Raw genomic sequence first — 14,108 nt, 5'->3', positions numbered from 1 at the left:
GTTGCACATTGTTACCCAAATGAACTGACCAACTTTGCCCAAGAATTAAAAGATCTTCTCTTCTCTCATCACACAATTCTGGACTCAGATTTGCGAATGGTAAACTACTCTTAACGTAATATGTTGTTTAGAAGGCTATTTTAAAATGTGTTTTCTTTTTATGTGATAAATGGCTCCATTTTGCTATGTAATATCAAAGGAAGTTTGCAAATTCACCAGCATTTTGTGTGTGTGTGTTGCTTGAATTTCCATCATCTGCAGATTTCCTTGTGTTTGCGTTTGCAAATTCTAAGATGTTTTTCAACAATTGTTTCAATTTGTGGTTCTGAAAGGGTTAGAATGCATTAGATTGCATTTGTTCACAGCATGGATTATTAAATATTCAGGATTTTCAGGATTATATTTCTAGTTTATATTTAAATAGTAAATGCACATTATTTTTAGATCTGACCAAGGTGTAACTGTCCAATATTTAATTTTAAAAAAGATGGTTAAACAGGAATGCATGGACTCAAGGGATTCTCCTCCAACCTAACTCCAGTCTGATTTCCTCCAGTATCTGGTGTGTTTTACCCAGGAATACATGGTCTGCTTTTATAAACATTTTATATCACCATCTGAGAAATGAATAAGTTGGAATGACTGCTTAAAGCTCAGTTTATACTGAACCTGAGATGCCTTGTATTGGCTGTCACAGTGGATTAATGATCTAATGAACTGTAGTTGTAAAAGGAATGTGTTGGACACAGCTTGTTACACTTGAGGGGACAAGTTAAACTTTAAAAGTTGAACAAAACATAATAAACAAGACCCTGTTTTATCTGACACCCTTTTACAGCTGAAGTTGAGTTTCTTTCTCATTGTCTTTCATACCAGCTGGGCTGGAGAGATGCAGCAGAACTCTGTTACTCTTGGAGAACAACTCTGACACAACAAGGAGTTAGCAGCTGACTGAAATAGCCTAAAACTTGGATATCTGTATATTTTATTAACTAGTGACAGTGTATGAAAAAGGACAATGAAGAGAAAGATTTTATTGTTGTGCAATAACTTTGATCTCTGCAGTAATTTTTTAACTTTTACTTCAACTTTTCTTGTAGACATTTTGTAAAGCTTTGATTTTATTAAGAAATAAGAACCTCTTGAATCCTACAAGTTTGCTGGAATTGTTCTTTGAACTGCTGAGGTGTCAAGACAAACTCTTACGTCAGGTATGCCACTTCTAAGCTATTTCATAGCCGCATAAGTGTAGATGTTTTGGTCATCTTGAACTTTAAGATGCTCCTTTTTTTTTATCTTAACAGACCCTGTACTTGCACATTGTGACTGACATTAAAAATATCAATGCCAAACACAAAAACAACAAAGTGAACACAGTGAGTACTTGAAATAAATACTTAGTAAAGCAGCATCACTGTGGTCTTTGTAGGACATGAGGACTTTTTTTGTCATAGATTTCCTACTTTGAGGTGTATAATAGTCATGATTTGGAAGTGGATTTGATTCAAAACGATGATAAGAAAGGTCAGCAGGTACTGTTGAAACCCTGTAGAGGCAATGGTACTGCACTGTACCAGAAAATCTAATGAATAGGGCATATGAAGTGTATTTCACTTAACCCACTCTGTTCTATGAACGCAGCAGTATAATTTGCATATTTGTAGAAGATCAATAATTTAATGCAAATACCCAAATCTATGATCTGAATCAGTTTGATATTATTGATTTATTTTCATGTTCCAAATACAAAACTAAAAAAAACCTCTAATCTATTAAATGTTACATTTTGTATTCCAAAACAGAAGCAAAAAACCATGAGGATTGTATTCTGGAGCTTGTGGCATAATTGAAATGTAGCTATCGGAATTACTAATACCTTTACCGTAGTGTGCAGCAGGAATCAGCTAAATCTTGTAGATTGCCTAAAAGAAGCTGGCCAACTTTGTTGTTCAAAATTTGTTTTTTGAGGCTATTGTGACCATTGATGCATTTTAATTGTTGCAGTGTGGGTTGCATCACAGGCTATTCTTGGATTAACTTCGGGCTGGTTTGCTACTTGACTAGAAGACGGCCTTGGAAAACTAGATCCTGTAGGCTTCACCTGCAATGTTAATGGGTAGCAGCAGGTTCAAATTGCCACTGTAGTTTTACCAAAGACTTAGTAATTCTGACAAGTAAATGAGTAAAGCAGCAATCTTCATGGTTCTTTAATAATTTTACATTGAAGAATGACTTGAATGCCTGTTTTATTTTTACTTCTGTATAATGAAGATAAAAAAATTATTCAATTGACTCAAATAATGGATCCCAGAAACAGTATAAACGATTGACAGCTGCAAATATATATATAACATCATGTTTCATTTGTATGTGGGAGTGGGCTTGAGTGGAATGCAAAGGGATAATTTAAGGCAGGGGTCCCCAACCTTTTTCATACTGCGGACCGGTTTCATATTGACAATATTCTTGCGGACTGGCCGACCGGCGGGGGGTGGGGGGGGGGGGGAGGCGGTAGGGTTGCCAATGTACAAGAGTAGCAGCCAAATTCGTTGGGTTTACCCCGAGAAAGGCTACAGTGACCATGAAGCCTTGCGCAGGAACCAGTGCGCATGCGTTTACGTGCAGATTTCTTAAAAATTGTTTTTGCCGATTCTGTTGGCGGCGGCGGGGGGGCGGGTGTTAATCACGACCGGAACGTAGGTGATAAGTGGCTAATACACTCAATTTCGTTTCTAAAAGGGTTTATCTAACGAATTTAATATTAAACACACAGCGCATATTTTCCTCGCATGAATATAGTGATAAGTCAATTATCAGGGGAGGACAGGGGAGCTTGAAGAAAGTGTTGAACGAACTTCCAGTGGAAGTGGTAGAGGCAGGTTCGATATTATCATTTAAAGGAAAATTGGATGGGTATATGGACAGGAAAGGAATGGAGGGTTATGGGTTGAGTGCAGGTCGGTGGGACTAGGTGAGAGTAGCGTTCGGCACGGACTACGAGGGCCGAGATCGCCTGTTTCCATGCCGTAATTGTTACATGGTTATATGTCACTTATAATAGCATCATAACATTTTAAATAACGTTTGGATATCAAACACACAGCACATATTTTCCTCGTATGAACATATAAAATCATTGCAACGCACCAATATCGCTGAATCATTGGGAGCTCTGGGCTTGTTTTCCTGCAACAAGACGGTCCCATCGAGGGGTGGTGGGAGACAGCGATACTCGAAGGGGGTTCCTTATGTCCAGTCTATTCTGCAATTTAGTTTTCGTTGCATTCATTGCAGAGATATGTTGGAAATGGAGGCAACGTTTTCAGTGCTTTTGTGGCTATCTCAGGATATTTAGCCTTGACTTTGATCCAGAATGCCGGCAGACGTGTTATGTCAAACGTGCTTTTCAGCCCGTCGTCATTTGCAAGCTCGAGGAGTTGATCTTCTTCCCGCGCTGACACGGATGACGCGTGGGTAATGACCTCGCGTGCGTTCAAGCTCAACAGTGGCCGTGACTGGGAATGAGGAAAGGTGCAGCTGACTCCTATCGTCAAATCATATCGTTTCCTCACGGCCCGGTAGCGCATGCCTTGCGGCCCGGTACCGGTCCGCAGCCTGGTGGTTGGGGACCGCTGATTTAAGGTATTCAGGCATAATGGAATACAATTTTGAATGGAATGCAATTTCCACATAATTTTGTAACCTGCTTGACATCTGAGATCAGGTAGGAAGAGACGTTTCCAAGCTGGAAGCAATGGACTTGTATTTGGTATTGCCCACTGGTGGAACCGTAACAGTGCTCAGTTCCCCAAGCCGAGGTCAAATGATTTCTGATTCTCAGCTTAATCCAACTTGCAAAACCCTGCCTCTTGATTTCCCACAGCTACCTAAGAAAAATGATCCACTGTAGCAATCCCAAAAATCTGAGTTGCTTTGTCAACAGCTTCAGTAAAAGTGAACCTGGTTAACTTGTGCCTCTGGCTGCTTGGATTGTACCCAGCAATATAATGGCTTCCCAGTGAAGGGGAACAGGACTGAGGAATGGGATTTGGCTCATGCTGGCTTGCCAAGAAAACTGGTGCAGGATATATTTTTGAAGGAAAGTGATCAGGACAAGGGATGTACAGAATGAGGCATGGGGTTGTGGGGAACAAGTCAAAAATGAATGGGGTACAAGTGACATGGTCCACAGTTCCAATAAATGCTGGTTAGATTATGAGTGAAACTACACTTTGATCTGGAATGGTTTTAATCAAAATCTGATTTTGCACTGATTTTGTTACTAGGATTGGCTAATTGCGTTAACGTCTTCATTTAGTTAAAGCAGTATTAAACATGTGTTTTTGCCATACGAGGCAACAAAGGTCTTCAAATCTATTTATATTTTGCTCTTTTCAACCTAAGTTGCTGGCAGAAGTAAACAGAAGCAGCTCGCAGTTAACCATGTCAGTAGGTATAAACATATGAGCCAGCATTTCAACATCACTGGTATTGTAGATCTTTTGCTAATCTAGGTATGTTGCAGCCATCGTGAGAGATGTACAACTTTCTATATTTCCAGTGGAGCAAAAGTTGAATTTATAATTGCAATAAAGATAAAATTGCTAATGTGACCTTTGTAGAGCTTTTTTTTAACTTGCAATTCCCAAGGAGTGTCTAGGAATCTAATTTGATTCTGAACATTTGCTCAAAACTTCCAGCAAGGAAACTAATTTTTCATGGTTTTATAATACCAGATTACTTCTGGCACTGGCTAGTAGGGCCTTGTGTTATTTTCAAGGAGGTACAGGGGTAACCAAAGCTATCCAGTGGCAACAGCAAGAAATGGTGATGGGGGTGAAAAAATATCTCCACAATAATCAGCTGTTTTGATTTCCCCATCATAAGATGTACAAGTCCTTTGAATAGAAGTGTCCTCAGTGTAGACTGTTCTTTGTAAAACAAAGTACTGAAGATTATTATTTATGGGATGATGTGACCACTGTGTTTGCACGTTCTCAGGTTTTACAAAATTTTATGTACACAATGTTGAGGGACAGCAACCCCATAGCAGCCAAGATGTCCCTGGATGTAATGATAGAACTATACAAAAGAAACATCTGGTAAGTTTGGAAATGCCGTGGATTCCACTGTATTTAGACACTTAAGGACCAGTACGTTTTGGCCCAATTAAGCAGCTGCTCCAATTAGCCAAAGTTTCATGGAAATGGTTACAAGGGTATGAAAAAGACAAACTACCATTTAACTGAGTAACAAATTACATATTTATGATTATGAAGACACGTAGTCCTCTTTTATAGTTATTTAGTAATGACACAATCCAACTCTGAGTCATCCGAAAACTTCGAGCTCTGATCAGCTCTCTGACACCGAGTACTGAGCGCCATCTCTGTCTGAACGATTTGTCCTCCTTCTCAGTCACCAAAAGCAGGCAAAGCCGGGGATTTTGAGGCCTACCCTCCGAAAGATTCACGACCACATAGTAACGACAGCAGCGAACGGGCGTTTCAGAAATTTCTCCAGATGTTCCTGTGTGCTTTCATGTCCATTCTCCATCAAATCAGAATTGTCCACGGCCCCTATTTAACAGATACGTTTGGAGAGGACTCAGCAGTTTTTTTTTTTTACCAGGGTGGCACCGATGATGAAAGTGTATAGTTATGTAGAGAGATTTTAGAGTCATCTGGACCAGAGCAAATTAGGGACAGACCTAATAGAATTCATGAACTTCATGGAACAGTTTGGGATAACCTGCCTAGTGAACCAATCATGGGAGTTCAGCAATTTAACTGAGAAGTCAGGTCGTTTTTTTTCCTTTGGAGTTTAAGTAAGGAATGTGCCACCTGAATATGAAGTAAAATGTAGTTCCATGGGATTTTCAAGAAAGCAGCTGGAAATGTTTTAAAAGAAAATTAGGTTATAGGATTTTGGGCAGAAGTATGGAACTAAACTGGATAGCTCCTCAGAACAGGCATGGGCTGAATGGCCTCCTGTATAAAGTTTCACATTACTTTGTTTTATTTGTACAGATTATATCTTTTTGTTTCAAGTCCACTCATTAACTTCAGCCGAGGAGATATTAAGACTCAGTTTTATTTATCACCTGTGCATTGAAACATACAGTGAATTGTGTCGTTTGCTTTAACAACCAGCACAGCCTAAAGATGTGCTGAGGGCAGCCCGCAAGTATTACTACTCATTCCCGCACCAACAAAGTATGCCCACGATATTGATATTCATCAATAGTTGGAAAGCGTAAACCTTCGGAGGCTGGAATGTTGAAAGAAAAACAGAAAATGGCAGAGATATCAATAAGATGAAGTAATTATATTGTTGAATATTAGTGGAATTGGAAACGTGGAGTGTTAGGGATTCATCCCTTTGTGGATACAATCCCTGGTGTTTGACTTGCTATCACAATTTTCTTCAGTCTCTTTGCAAGAGTAGTATCTTGTCATATTGATCATGCTTTTAGTTTATAATGTCTTTATCGGGCACAATTGTCACTCCAAACAGCAGCATTATTGTTTCCATTGGTAGGTGAGACTAGAACTAGGGAACATTGCCTCAAGATTCAGGGGAGAAGATTTAGGACGGAGATGAGGAGAAACTGTTTTTCCCAGAGAGTGGTGAATCTGTGGAATTCACTGGAATAGGGAAGTAGTTGAGGCTTCCTCACTAAATATATTTAAGATACAGCAGTTAGATAAGTTTTTACATAGTAAGGGAATTAAGGTTTATGGGGAAAAGGCAGGTAGATGGAGCTGAGTTTACGGACAGATCAGCCATGATCTTATTGAATGGCGAGGCAGGCTCGATGGGCTGGATGGCCTACTCCTGCTCCTATTTCTTATGTTCTTATGTAAGATGCAATCAGTTCAACATAAGTATTCAGGAGTTAAGTGTGAGTGTCTGTTGTGTTTAGTAGTCTGGAGCTATAGTTAGTAATTTCCCATCAAATTTAAATTTAAAAATATCTGCAAATACTGGAAATCTGAAATAAAGTCAAGAATTGTTGGAAATCCTTAGGTCTAGCAGCTTCTGTGGAAAAAGCAAGAGTTAATATCTGTGTCTGATATGTCCAGAGTTCCTAGTATTTTCTACATTTTATTCTAATTCACCACGTTCAAATAGTCATACACCTAATTGTCACATGTGGAACGGACTCTGATGGATGGTTGAAGGTTCCATTGCTCATAAATCTGGAGTATTTCAAAGAAATGTTCAGAGGAAGGGGAATCATTACTGAAGCAAATATTTTAATTTACTTACAGGAATGATGCAAAGACTGTGAATGTCATCACCACAGCTTGCTTCTCAAAAGTGACCAAGGTAAGAAGTAAGAGGCAATTGTACTGTACTGTGGGGAAGGACATTCTGTTGTTAGATGTTGTGAAAAAAGAGCCTTTTCAATTATGTGAAAAGAGTTGATGGGCTAATAGTAACTGTACAATTATGGATTTGACATGAGAGATTTAATTGGATCCTGAGGGGCAGCTTTTCCACTCAGAGGGTGGGCCAGTGTATGAAATGAACTACCAGAGGAAGTGGTTGAGGCAGGTACGTTAAAGTTAGCATTTAAAAGGCAGTTGGACAGGTGCATGGATAGGAAATGTTGAGAAGATATAAGCCAAATAGGACTAGCTTAGATGAAAATCTTGGTTCGTATAAAACAGGTTGAAGGCTTCATTTTCTTGCTCTGTGATTCTGTCTAACAAGAGTACACGTACATCTAAATTAATATGACTATGTCTCCGTGGAGTTTATTAATGAACACAGAATTAACTAATTTTAGATTAATTAAGCTAAGGACCAAGGCATTGGGAGGAAATTCAGTATTACTTTAAGCATTAAATTTACAGTAAAACAGGAGTAATTGTGTTTATTAATTTCCTGTACATTATAACTGAATTGGATTTGAGAAACATCTTCAATTTTTTTTCTTGGGAGCAGTGTGGTCTGGAAAGTGCAGCTTGAGGAAAATTCCAAAACTGGAAACTATTGCAGTTAGCAATGGGAATAAGTAGCAGAACCTATTAAACAAGGTTGCTATTATTATTATTATTAGCAAAATGGAGCAAAAATAAGCTTTCTGTATAAGAAATTAGGACCAAACTGGATACCTGTTACAGATTTTAGTTTTAATATTTGTGAGTGTGAAAAGCTTCCTGGTATTTTTCTTTCTTGCATTGGGAGTGTGTAGACCCCAGCCTAATGAAGACTTGTTCTATAATGCTTGTATCTATCTTTTTTTAAGAAATGCCTCCGTTGAGACTGGCAAATTAAAGGCCGATGATTATTTCTAAACATTTTATATGGTAATTTAGTGTGGATAGATTGGAGTCTGGACCCTGCGGTAGCCTGCAACAGCACCACCTAGATGTTGTTAGTTCAGTGGCTGTTAAAATCAATAGCTTTTCCGTTACTTATGATTGACAGGCAATTGATAAGCAGATATTACAGGGTAGGGAATACATCCTGAACAGATCCGGATTTATTTATTTATTTTTAATTTAGCGATACAGCATGGTAACGGGCCCTTCCGGTCCAACAAGCCTGCACCATCCAATGACAGCCATGTAGTCAATTAACCTACTAATCCGTACATATTTGGAACATAGGAAGAAAATGGAGCACCCAGAGGAAACCCATGTGGATAATGTACAAAATTCTTTACAGACAGTGGTGAAATTTAACCCAGGTTGCTGGTGCTGTGACAGCGTTATGCGAACTGCTTTGGTATCGTGCTGCCCATGTACAGTCTACAAAGTTTTAATTCCATGCTTTTACTTTCAGCGGAATCCCTGCTTAGAAGCCATCCTGGTTGGCAGGCTTGGCTCCCTCTCAGGAGGGGAACGTTCTAGTGTAAATCCCAGGTGCCAGTGGAGGTTGGGACTCAGATTCGTGTCCCCAGGTAGAAGGACAATGCTAGAGAAATTCAGAAGCTTGTCATTGCCAGGAGAAGAATCTCTGCACCTTCTTGGGGTGCTGACCATCACAACTGGCCTCTCCTTGTGTGAGCTGCAGTTTTTACCTAGTTCAAAGAAAGTCAATGTGATATTATTTATTACTCAAATAGACTGTTATTTATTAAGCCTCCCATTTAAAAAGTATTGTGTACATTGATACTCAGGAAGGTGGATCACCACCACTTCTCAAAAGCTGGCAATTCTCTTTAATAACTGAATCCTAACTGCATGTCTCAAAGGCAGTTTCTCAATTGCATTTAGTGCATGTTATCAATAAGTCTTGAATATTCAACATTGGCAGTTACAAGCCCAGTTCATTAAAATTGTGTGTCACCTTCTCTTTCCAATCATAATGCATTCCCCTTCTTACTGGTGCTGGTTAACTTTTTTTCACACTCAAACTACAAGCATCAGCTTTGAATCATTGCTGTACTTTATATTTCATAGAACAAAAGAAAATTTATAACACAAATCATTTTTTTTTCTGTTCTAGTAGATAATCCAACATAATCCCACTTTAATCACTTAATCCATAATCTGGCAGATCATGACTCCTTAAGTGAATATCTAGACAAATTTTAAATGTATAGAGTTTCTGCCTCTACCACCTTTTCAAGCAACAATTTCCTTCTGGTCGGTTTTATTTCTTCATCTCTTCTGTAGCTTCTGCTGACTGCTTCAAACCCTTGCCCTTTGTTTTTGCCTCCTCTGCTTGTGGAAATGCATCTGTGACATTTAATCAATCTTCATAACTTGACGTGCCTCAACCCAGCCATTCTAATCTTTCACCATGCCTAAATGTTTTCCACTGCTGACAACACCCTCATGAATTTCCTCTTCATCTGTTCCATGACAGTTGCATCTTTTGTGTAAATGTGCTGATCAGAGTTGTATGCAATTCTCTTTCACTTGGATCCATTTATCATTTGAAAGGAGTAGAAATGAAAGATGTGAGAGGAAGACATCAAAAGTCAAAATCCATAATAAATTGATCATCAGCATATTCTTATACATGTAGTTAATCTGAAGACATCACCTTTGTTAATTTTCTTGTGCCTGCTTCTGTCTGATTAATTTCTATCTTTTTAGGTTTTCTAAGCTTCTGGAATAGTTTCTTACCTCAGTTTGTTTCTATTACATCTTCTTTTTCCGACTGGATCACTTTGGCCTCATTGACTTTAATTAACTAAATGTTTAACTGCATCAGTACTTCAAGTACTAGTGACTGATCATATCTGATGCATGTGTTCCAATCTTGGATATCAGTGTTCTGACCTTCTGAGCAGTGACTATTTTCTCTGAAGAAACTGTTTCCAAACAACCTACTGCTTTATATGTATAAATTATAAATTTTGTGTTTTGAGTTTCAGGTTGCCTCCATAACTTCCTACTGTTGCTTAATTTTCAGATTTTGGTTGGCGCTTTGAAGTTCTTTCTGGGTAAAGACATAGATGAGAAAAATGACAGTGATTCAGATTCCGAGGTAAATGTGAAATTTGATTCATATTTTATATATAAATAGTGAGGGAAGAAGAAGGGAACCGTGATTGGAGGAAGGGGAAGGGAGAGGGGGAGCCAGTGGGAAGCACCAGAGAAGACATTCTGTAATGACCAATAAACAAATTGTTTGGAATTAAATGACCTTGCCTAGTGTCTTGGCTGAGTGTAATTACATTCATGTCACCCCCCCCCCCCCCCCACCACCACCCCTGGCACTCCTTCTCTGTCACCTATCCCATATGGTACTCCACCCTCAACCATTCCCAACATACTTTGCTCTTGCCAGATTTATAAACGCTATCACCGCTCCACATTGACGAATACAGTGCAAAACTCTTAGGCACTCTAGCTATATATGTACTTAAGATTTTTGTACAGTACTGTATATTATAATATTATCAATATATATTATCAAAGGTGCATTCAACCACTTGCCTTCCAACTAAGATTGGAGTATTGCTGCAATCTGATGCTGTTGGAGCCTAGAAGTTGTCACAGTAAACTGTAAAATTCCTTCTTTTATTATAATTTCTTTGTATTTCTTAGTAGAGGACAAAAGTTCAAAGTAAATTTATTATTAAAGCACATATACGTCACCATATACAACCCTGAAATTCGTTTTCTTGTAGGAATTCACAGTAAATGCAACAAACACAAAATCAATGAAAGACCACTACCAATGTGCGGAAGACAAACTGTACTAATACAAAAAGAGGGGAAAAAAGTAATAATGATGAATAAATAAGCAATAAATATCATGAAAATGAGTTGTAGAGTCCTTGAAAGTGAGTTCATAGTGCTTGGGAACAGTTCAGTGATGGAGCGAGTGAATTTGAGTGAAATTATCCCCTTTGGTCCAAAAGCCTGATAGTTGAGGGGTAATAACTGTTCTTGGATGGAGTGAGTCCTGAAGTTCCTGTACCATCTTCCTTATGGCAGCAGCAAGTAGAGAGCATGGCGTGGATGCTGCTTTCCTGTGATGGCGATCTGTGTAGATGTGCTCAATGGCGGGGTGGACTTTACACGTGATTGTCTGGGCTGTATCCACTACTCTTAAGTGATCTTGAGGATATTTTCCCTTTAGGATGAAGGAATCACAATGCGAGACATGACCACGAGATTTGCAACTGGAAAGAAATCATCAAAAAATAAAAAGAAGCTGGAAAAGGCTTTGAAAGTCTTAAAAGTAAGCAGTTCATTTTCAGCAGTGAAGTATTTGTGTGGAATACTGATTAGTAATGGAAGCATTAAAGTTGGACACATTATAAAGGGAATAGAAACAGTGTGCTGCGTCCCATAATGCTGCAGATGTTCCGGGTAAAACAAGGCTTCTTGCCTAATAACTTGCAGTTCCTTCCCGGGTTACCACAGGTTTCTGCTCCTGTGAACTATTTGTGACTGAGCTACCGAATGGCAGATGTATGCAGCCCCATGGCTGCAGGCAAATCCATCCTATTCATCTCCCAAATACGATGCCCAGTGTTCAGGCTACACATTGGTCAGGTGTTTGTAAGCTGGGGAAGACCTTTATTTTAAACCTTGCAATTTCTATACAAAATAAAACATGTTGTGCAGTTTGTCACTGCCACCTGGATTCACTTCTAGGCTAGACTAGAGAGAAATGTTAATAGTTTCCTGCCTGACAACAACTGGTATAGTGAGACTTATGTTTTATTTTTGATAGCTCATTGCTTTTCGGCATGGGACTACGTATAATTCAGTTCCACTTGGTTTTGCCAATTCAGTAACACTCAGAAGTGCCAGTAATGTAGATTACGTTATAGTTTTGAAATATTCTTCCAAGTTTGGGGATAATAATCTTGTTAGGAAAGGAATAAATGTTTCATATTGACATAGAGTTAGCAATGGAAAAACTTGAGATTTTCTTGTGTCTCTGACTAAAGGTTGAAATGGGAATAAATAACAAAAAAAACTTCAAACTTCTTGATTTTTGATTATGCTTACTAAAGATCAATAAGCATCCCAAAGGACCTTTAAATTTTAACTGGATTCCCTTTAATGGCTGATCGTTTCATTTGTAAATATGGCAGTAAATTAAGTTTCCAAGATTTTTGGTGTAATGACATATGCATGTTGGTTACAGAAACATAAAAAGAAGAAAAAGGCAGAAGTATTTAACTTTTCAGCTATTCACCTCATTCATGATCCACAAGGTAAGAAATTGGCTAGTGTTCAGTTTTCTGTGAGGGTTCGTAATGAAGAGAAATAATCCTCATTTGAGGTGCCCAGTTGCAGCCTGGTCTTCCTTACGAATACACAGTCATTAACAAAAGAGTACTCACAACACGCTGGAGGAACTCAGCAGGTCGGGAAGCATCCGTGGAAAAGATTGGTCGACGTTTCGGGCCGGAACCCTTCGTCAGGACTGTAGAGGGAAGGGACAGAGGCCCTATAAAGAAGGTGGGGTGAGGGTGGGAAGGAGAAGGCTGGTAGGTTCCAGGTGAAAAACCAGAAAGGGGAAAGATAAAGGGGTGGGGGAGGGGAAGCAGGGAGGTGATAGGCAGGAAAGGTGAAGAAGGAATAGGGGAAAACACAATGGGTAGTAGAAGGAGGCAGAGCCATGAGGGAGGTGATAGGCAGCTGGGGGAGGGGGCAGAGTGAAATAGGGATAGGGGAAGGGAGGGGGAGGGAATTACCGGAAGTTGGAGAATTCTATGTTCATACCAAGGGGCTGGAGACTACCTAGACGGAATATGAGGTGTTGCTCCTCCAACCTGAGTTTAGCCTCATCATAGCAGTAGAGGAGGCCATGTATGGACATATCTGAAGGGGAGTGGGAAGCAGAGTTGAAGTTGTCACTCTGCCCCCTCCCCCAGCTGCCCATCACCCTCCTCATGGCTCTGCCTCCTACTACCCTTTGTGTTTCCCCCTATTTTTTCACCTTTCCTGCCTATCACCTCCCTGCCTCCCCTCCCCCACCCCTTTATCTTTCCCCTCACTGGTTTTTCACCTGGAATCTACCAGCCTTCTCCTTTCCACCCTCCCCCACCTTCTTTATAGGGCCCCTGCCCCCTCCCTCTACAGTCCTGACAAAGGGTTCTGGCCTGAAACGTTGACCAATGTTTTCCACAGATGCTGCCCGACCTGCTGAGTTCCTCCAGCGTGTTGGGAGTGTTGCTTTGACCCCAGCATCGGCAGAGTATTTTGTGTTAACAAAAGAGTAGGTCATTACTAGAAATAAGAAAAGTTCTTTGGTGCCATCATATTTGTGGCTGATAGATTAAAGCCATTAGGTGGCGTACTTTAATTCTGACTGACTCGGAAATCACTGTTCTCAGATGACAGAATGATTTTGATGTTTGATTCGCACCTTCTGTGTGATTTGAGATTTGCTAATGTCATAGATTCCTTGTTTAATGAATTCAAATTGTTAGTCATGCTGTTCCTTATAGCAAAATCTGTAGCGCTTCTAAATGATAGATAGAGGTGAGGCCTCCCCCCAATCAAAGGAGGAGGTGTTTGCTGGGATATACATCATTATCCTGATCTTCCATAACACTAAATCCTATTTCCAACCAAATCTCATATTGTAAATGGAAATTAGACCATAAAATGCAGGAGTAGAATTAGGCTATTTGGCCATCAAGCCTACTCTGCCATTAGATTATGGCTATTTAA

At 39.5% G+C, this 14,108-nt stretch overlaps 1 protein-coding gene across 1 annotated transcript in view; it reads left to right on the top strand.

Moving 5' to 3' along the window:
• sdad1 (SDA1 domain containing 1) overlaps nucleotides 1–14,108 on the top strand; it is a 71,617-nt gene that overhangs the window by 6,464 nt on the left and 51,045 nt on the right. The window contains exons 3-10 of the mRNA XM_072253102.1: nucleotides 1–99; nucleotides 1,101–1,211; nucleotides 1,305–1,376; nucleotides 5,002–5,102; nucleotides 7,275–7,332; nucleotides 10,378–10,452; nucleotides 11,554–11,655; nucleotides 12,574–12,643. Of these exons, the coding sequence (XP_072109203.1) occupies nucleotides 1–99; nucleotides 1,101–1,211; nucleotides 1,305–1,376; nucleotides 5,002–5,102; nucleotides 7,275–7,332; nucleotides 10,378–10,452; nucleotides 11,554–11,655; nucleotides 12,574–12,643 (688 nt within the window). The remainder of the gene's footprint in view (nucleotides 100–1,100; nucleotides 1,212–1,304; nucleotides 1,377–5,001; nucleotides 5,103–7,274; nucleotides 7,333–10,377; nucleotides 10,453–11,553; nucleotides 11,656–12,573; nucleotides 12,644–14,108) is intronic.

The sequence above is a fragment of the Mobula birostris genome, chromosome 3 (assembly GCF_030028105.1).
Source record: "Mobula birostris isolate sMobBir1 chromosome 3, sMobBir1.hap1, whole genome shotgun sequence".
Taxonomy (NCBI): domain Eukaryota; kingdom Metazoa; phylum Chordata; class Chondrichthyes; order Myliobatiformes; family Myliobatidae; genus Mobula; species Mobula birostris.
The sequence above is the reverse complement of the archived record's forward strand: the minus strand, read 5'-3'. Positions and strand labels throughout refer to the sequence as shown.